Source organism: Mus caroli, unplaced genomic scaffold (genome assembly GCF_978045245.1).
Source record: "Mus caroli unplaced genomic scaffold, Mus_caroli_1 scaffold_17, whole genome shotgun sequence".
Lineage (NCBI taxonomy): Eukaryota > Metazoa > Chordata > Mammalia > Rodentia > Muridae > Mus > Mus caroli.
Genome location: NW_028227272.1, coordinates 16312865 through 16321049, shown reverse-complemented (window position 1 = coordinate 16321049; position 8185 = coordinate 16312865). Strand labels below are relative to the sequence as shown.

The window sequence follows — 8185 nt, the reverse complement described above, 5'->3', positions numbered from 1 at the left end:
TCTTTTGCAAAAAATAATATCAGTTTAGTCAGTACAAACAATAATAATCTATCACCACTAAATATGTTTTATTCATCTCAACAGGCACACAGGTTCAGAGCCTGCTGTAAGTAAATGCTGTGCTGGGGACTAGAAATCAACGGGTAACCAGACTAGAGTCCATGTCCAGGTAGGAGGCCGACTGTCCTAATGTAGCCAGGAATCATTGATTTTCTGGGACATGTGGATATGTTTTTAAATCCAGATCAGCCAACAAATATACTAATTTCCTCTAGTCTTCTCTGCATGGTCCCCATGCAGCTCCCTTCTGAACAAGAGCATTCTGCACAGGATCTGAAGTCCACCTAAGAGCATATCACTCTCCCTGTTTTCCTAGCTTCTCCAGATCAGAATCAAAGTCTTTCACTCCCTACACAATTGCCCTCACACCTGCTCTTCACAAGCACTTGTCTCATTGTTTTTGTTCTCATTCACTCTCCCTCCTGACCCTCCCTGTTCTATGCTCATCAGTTTGATAGGGGACATCGATTATCGGCCTTTTGGCTAAGATCAAGTGCAGTTTGATAGGGGACTTCATACAGAACACCTTACATGGTGCACAAACCAGGGAAGAATCCATTCCAACTGTCTCTTACCCTTGATCTCTCATAATTACACACACACACACACACACACACACACACACACTTACTTAAACAATACATGAAGTTATGTAATATCAGGTCATATTCTTGAGTTTGATGGTCTGGTCTTGTCATGACCTTCTTAATTTGTGTTACAGGTTACATGATTTTCCAAGAATTAATGGACAGAATTCTTGCAACCATCTAAGAGAAGAAAGGCATTTTGAAGGTATATCATAAAGATTATGTTTGAAGATTTTATTTATACTTCATGTTTATCTGTCAGCTTATACCATTTATTTAAAAAATGTAATAAGGAAGTACAAGGTTCTTCTGGTATCATATTTACTTTATGCCAAGTGGTCCTGTGCACTTGTCATGTTCCTGCCTATGCATTCCTCATTATCAGTACTTCTTGATTAGACAACTATAAACTTGTTTTCCCATTTTCTGTGATAAACATAGTTTTAAAATTGTTTTGTGGTCAGCACAGACAAATGGGATGCTGAAAGATCTGTTATGAACAATAACATAATATGAACAATTTTCACAAGGTACCATTTGTTCTTTATTTTTGAAAAATATCTGTAATCCAACATGACTATCCAGGCCAGTAACATTTTTAGGCTGTGTATTCAGTATTTCTCTCAGCCTCAAGGGTAAAGCATGGACTCTTATACTGAAAAGAGGTAAGAGAAAGAAGCATGTATTGGAAAGATGAAATCATTATAGATTTTGCAATCTTGAGAGAGTAAATGAAGAAAAATCAGGTGGCACAGAGCAGAGCAGCAAGAGATACCATTACAGAGGCCATAGGAAAATAGGAAACACCCTGGCAAGAATGTTTATTCTTTTTAGATGATATTTTTATGTTTCAGGTTACAATACAGTCACATTATTTCCATTTTCATTTCCCCCATCCAGGCTGTATCATGTATTCCTCCTGCTCTCTTGCAAATTCAATTTGTTATCCAATGCCAAGAAATTCTTCTAGAAAATATATTCTTATCTGTAAATTACACAGATGGAGCATGTTATACTTCTATATGTAGGAATATATAATAATGCATACATATACATATATAATATAATTTTATTATTGTTTATTCTAAACATGGATAATTATTTTTGTTTTATTGTCCTTAGTTGAGTAAGTCTAACATGTGTAAATAAAATATATGTAACATAAATGACATAATTAATAAGAGCAAGTCATTACTGTATTATTTGGGCTGCTGAGATGGTTTAGAAAGTAAAGGAACTTGCTTCCAACCCAATGATCTGAGTTTGATCCTCAAGACTGAGGAAGGAAATTGACTCTTCCAGTGTTACTCTATAATCTACTCAAGTATTATAGTGTACATGCACCCCCCACAATTACATATAAATTCATTTAAAATGTAACAATTTTTAAAATGTTGGTGAGGAAAAAAATCAAGAACTTACTACTGCACATTTTTTTTCCACAGTGAACAGGATTTTAAAAGCCTTTCACTCTTGCCAATGGAGTACAAAAACCTGAACTTCACAATAAGGAGAGAAATCAGAATATAAGCAACATTTGTTTTATTTAGACAAATCTAAGAAACATACATATTATGCAGTATGTGACATTTAAAATATTAAAACTTTCATTATGAGTATGCATTCAGTTGTTATCTCTAAGATTTCACAGTTCAAAGCATTTTTGTGGAAGGGAATACACAAAATAGCATTTAATAATGAGTATGTATCTGAGCACACACAAAAACCTTTTGTTCTAGAAGAGTGAATTGGGAGTGGATGGAATTTTCAGGAAAAACAAAGACTCATTAGAGATTTTGAGAGTCAGAACATTATGGAATAGCTCCTTGTCTGTAGTATGGCCAGTTAGGGGAAGAGGGCCAAGGAGGTGATGCAGAGATTAGGGTGAGTGGGGATATGAGTTCCTTTGTTTTGTAAGGCAGGTTAATAATAGTCCTGCATGGAGTTATCTAGAAGGAAGTGTGTGTGCAATCTTACTTATGTTGCTTCCTTTGATGTCATTCTGATTATACAGACACCCCTGAATTGTGAGCATGGCCAGGGAAGAAACATTCAGTTCAGATTTCAAAATACAGTCAACAGAATGATGGTGCTGGAAGAACAATTCAGAGTAAACATTCATTACAAGCCAGTTCCTCTTTATTCTGTTGTATTTTATATGATAAGTATATTTGTTTTCAGGTCACTCTTTTCAAGAAATATAAAAAAAATACATTTTCATGGAGAAATGGAATCAGAGCTCAAGTGATTTCACTCTGTTAGGGTTGCTTCCACAAAACCAAACTGGCCTACTACTTATGATGCTCATCATACTTGTCTTCTTTCTGGCCTTGTTTGGAAACTCAGCAATGATCCACCTCATTCGTGTGGATCCAAGGCTCCACACCCCCATGTACTTTCTCCTCAGTCAGCTCTCTCTCATGGACCTGATGTACATTTCTACTACTGTTCCCAAGATGGCATTTAATTTCCTTTCTGGACAGAAAAACATCTCTTTTCTGGGCTGTGGTGTGCAGTCCTTTTTCTTTTTGACCATGGCAGGTTCTGAGGGCTTACTCCTGGCTTCCATGGCTTATGATCGTTTTGTGGCTATCTGCCATCCCCTTCATTATCCCATTCGCATGAGCAAAATAATGTGTCTGAAGATGATCATAGGATCCTGGATATTGGGCTCAATCAACTCTTTAGCACATACTGTCTATGCCCTTCATATTCCTTACTGCCATTCTAGGTCCATTAACCATTTCTTCTGTGATGTTCCAGCCATGTTGCCCCTGGCCTGTATGGACACTTGGGTTTATGAGTACATGGTGTTTGTGAGCACAAGCCTGTTTCTCCTACTGCCTTTCCTTGGTATCACAGCTTCCTATGGTCGGGTCCTTTTTGCTGTCTTCCACATGCGCTCAAAAGAGGGAAAGAAGAAGGCCTTCACCACGTGCTCAACTCACTTAACTGTGGTGACATTTTACTATGTACCTTTTGTCTATACCTATCTTCGACCTAGGAGTCTTCGTTCCCCGACAGAAGATAAGATTCTAACTGTCTTCTACACTATCCTTACCCCCATGCTCAACCCCATCATCTATAGTCTGAGGAATAAGGAGGTCCTGGGGGCCATGACAAGAGTCCTTGGGACATTCTCTTCCATGAAACCATGATCATTCTTTCATTAATTCTCTTTCACTTCTTCTGAGGAATATCATAAACCTGTGTTGTCTGTTGGAAATACAATGTGTGCCACACACATGTACTAAGTTTCTGGTGATTTATTACTAGTTAATATTAAATAAAATAGTCATTATTAAAACTAATATAATTATTCCCATGTTTATTTAACTCATAACACTAACTAATAATGTTAGATAATGAATTATATATGATACATTATACCTTAAGTGTATCCAAATATTATTGTGATATGATATTGTTTATTCTGATATTAACATGTGTTTGTACAAAACTAACATGAATTAATTGCATTGATTATATGTTTTGCTTTCATTCTTTTCATTAGTAAATGTGCATGAATATTGAATATGTTCAACATATTCAATTTGGACTGTGCCCACACATGGGACCTGTGTCTACTATGTAGGAAAATAGAGCAATCTTAAGGTCAAGAAATGTTTTAAAAACAACCAAGAAAATAGCCAGGTGGTCACACATAGCTAGCCTCTGAAACCAGTCCCTGGAATACCTCCTCATGTTAACGAGTCATCTCAGTTCCTTAATTTTCAGCCAATAACTATTTCCCTTCCTGGATATTTCTATGTGTTTCTTCCAAACTGTATAACCATTGATTCACTCCAAATAACATGTATGCATTCAAACCTACCCAAAATGAAATAATAGATCACAAGCTAGCATCTGTAAAGCAGATTTATTAAAGATCCTCAGAGAAGGCCTCACCCCTCAGCATTCCTCCCAACTGAACAGAGATCCTGCCCATCCCAGACTGTCTCATACTTTTAGCCTGGTATGTGGCAGCACCGGGAAACCTTGAGAGGGAGAAAGTAGAAGATGCAGAGCCTCAACATTTGTTCTGCACTCTGCTTCCCCTTTCTGGCCTGGTAAGCAACAGTATCTGATGTCCTGCTCTTTCCCAGTCAGTGTAGTGCAGAGACAGGACATCCCAAGATGAGTGGTGGAATCTAGAATCAGAGCTCTGGCTGTGTGTCCGATATTGGGATTACGAGCTTCCTCTGTTGATTGGAAATTTTCATATTGCCTTAATTTGATTAATTTCAGATCAAGTATGAAGAGTTTGTAGGTAAGTCCTTCATATATTTGGTACAGATTTTTGATAAGTGAGACTGGGTTGCTTCTAATTCACAAGTAACCAAAAGGTGTGCTAATGTAGCTCCTAGTTGGGTTTGAATGTAGAAAGATGGTGGTGTGTAACTGATCCTGAGTAGACTCACCTATATACTATGTGAATGTGACTCTGCATTATACTGTTCATGTAGGGTTGCACAAGTAGGGATTTAGATGGGTCTAGTCAGAAGTCTGGGGAACTTATTCCATTGGATTATAGTCCTGTGTAAACAGGATGGGCATGTCATGTACGGACACCCTGGGAAGGAGATTGAAAATGCTCTAATATTAGCCTTTATCTAAAGTTTCCTTTGTTAGAGAAATAATTATATTGAACCTTGAAAGCTAAGTTGTGTGGTTTAGCAAGAAGAATTTCTCCTTGCTATCTAGTTACTAGATTAGAAATGCTACTAGTAAGACAAACTGTTGATTTTCTTACTTTGTAAACTCTTCCATAACATAATATATTACAGTGTTTGTTTCTTTATGAGAGGTTGATTTAATGTGGTAGAATTAGATTTTGTTTTACTCCTAGAGAACATAAACTGTGGTCCAGAGTCCAGAGTATGGTTTCAAGAAAATGTCCCTTATGTCTATTTTGAAGGTACCATAGTATTCATAGTTAATCATGTGTCATATATATATTTCTAGTTATAGTTTTGTGTTATATTTATAGTTAATCATGTGTTGTGTCCATTTATAGTTAATCATGTGTTATATTAAGACTGCTTAAATGTGGGGGACTGGATTTTCATGAGAAACCATAAGATAAAACTGACCCTATAATTAGTCACAAAACAGACCTCAACAGATACACAAAAATTGAAATAATCCCATACATTCTATCAGATCACCACAAATTAAGGCTGGCCTTTAATAGCAGCTAAAACAACAGAAAGCCCACATACACATGGAAGCTGAAAAACACCCTACTCTATGATAACTTGGACAAGGAAAAAATAAAGAAAGAAATGAAATCCTTTAGAATTTAATAAAAATGAAGGCACAAAATACCCAAACATATAGGACACAATGAAAGCATTCATGCAAACCAAATCCAAGAACACATCAAAACCATCATTAGCCACAATCAAATAGGCTTCATCCCAGGAATGCAGGGATGGTTCAATATATGGAAATTCATTACTATAATCCACTGCATAAACAAATGCAAATAAAAAATCACATGATCATCTCATTAGATGCTGAGAATGCATTTGACAAAATTCAATACCTGTTCATGATAAAAGTCTTAGAAAGATAAGAAATTCAAGGCCCATAAAAGCAATATACAGCAAATTAGTAGCCAACATCAAACTAAATAGAGAGAAACTTGAAGCAATGCCATTAAAATCAGGGACTAGAAAGGCTGCCCACTCTTTCCCTATCTATTCAATATAGTACTTGTTTCAGCTAGAGCAATTAGACAGCAAAAGGAGATCAAAGGTATACAAATTGGAAAAGAAAAAGTCAAAATATCACTATTTGCAGATGATATGATAGTATACTCCAAAATTCCACCAGAGAACTCCTACTGCTGATAAACAACTTCAGCAAAGTGTCTGGATATAAAATTAACTCAAACAAATCAGTAGCCTTCCTATACTCAAAGGATAAATGGTCTGAGAAAGAAAGTAGGAAAATGACACCCTTCACAATATTCACAAACAATATAAAATATCTTGGTGTGACTCTAATCAAACAAGTGAAAGATCTGTACAACAAGAACTTCATGTATTTGAGGAAAGAAATTGAAAAAGACACCAAAAGATGGAAAAATCTCTCATGCTCATGGATTGGCAGGATTAATATAGTAAAAATGGACATCTTGCTGAAAGCAGACAACAGATTCAATGTAATCCCCTTCAAAATTCCAACTCAATTCTTCATAGAGTGAGAAAGAGCAATTTGCAAATTCATTCAGAATAACCATAAACCCAGGGTAGCAAAAACTATTCTTCACAATAAAAGAACTGCTGGGGAAATCACCATCCCTGACCTCAAGCTGTATTACAGAGCAATCATGATAAAAATTGTATGGTATTAGTACAGTGACAGGCAGGTAGATCAGTGGAATAGAATTGAAGACCCAGAAATGAAACCACACAACCATAGTCACTTGATCTTTGACAAAGGAAGGAAAACCATCCATTGGAAAAAAGACACCATTTTCAACAAATGCTGTTGTCTCAACTGGTGGTCAGCATATGGTCAGAAGAATGAACTCAATCCATCTTATCTCCTTGTACAAAGCTCATGTCCAAGTGGATCAAAGGACCTCCTCATAAAACCAGATGCACTGAAACTAATAAAAGAGAAAGTGGGGAAGAGCTTCAAATACATGGATACAGGGGAAATTTTCCTGAAGAGAACACCAATGGCATATACTCTAAGATCAAGAATCAACAAATAGGACTTCATAAAATTGCAAAGCTTCTGTAAGGTAAAGGTCACTGTCAATTGGACAAAATGCAATCAATAGATTGGGAAAAGATCTTTACCAACCTTACATCTGATAGAGGACTAGTATCCAATATATACAAAGAACTCAAGAAGTTAGTCCCCAGAGAACTAAATACCCCTATTAAAAATGGTGTACAGAGCTAAACACAGAATTAGCTACTATGGAATATCAAATGGGCAAGAAGAACCTAAAGAAATATTCAACATCCTTAGTCATCAGGGAAATACAAGTCAAAATGACCCTGAGATTCCATCTACAGCAGCCAGAATGGCTAAGATCAAAAAGCCATGTGACAGTACATGCTGGCAAGGATGTGGAAAAAGAGGAACACTCCTTCCTCCATTGCTGGTGGGATTGCAAACTGGTTCAACTTCTCTGGAAATCAGTCTGGTGGTTCCTCAGAAAATTGGACATAGTACTATGTGAGGACCCAGGTATACCACACCTGGGCATTTGCCCAGAAAATACTCCAATATGTAATATGCACACCTGCTGCATATTCATAGCAGCCATATTTATAATAGCCAGAACCTGGAACCAACCCAGATGTCCCTCAACAGAGGAATGGATACAGAAAATGTGGTATATTTACTCAATGAAATACTACTCAGCTATGAAAAACAGTGACTTCATGAAATTTACAGGCAAATGAATGAATCTAGAAAATATCATCCTGAGTGAGGCAGCTCAGTCAGAAAAACCACACATGGTATGTCCTAACTGATAAGTGGCTATTAGGCAAAGAGTGTGGAATATTCAC

At 36.7% G+C, this 8185-nt stretch overlaps 1 protein-coding gene across 1 annotated transcript; it reads left to right on the top strand.

The window, feature by feature from the left end:
- Positions 1 to 2866: 2866 nt before the first annotated feature.
- On the top strand, positions 2867 to 3805 carry LOC110311258 (olfactory receptor 2L13-like). The gene has a single exon (XM_021184520.1). The coding sequence runs from the start codon at positions 2867 to 2869 to the stop codon at positions 3803 to 3805; it is 939 nt and encodes a 312-aa protein (XP_021040179.1).
- Positions 3806 to 8185: the final 4380 nt, after the last annotated feature.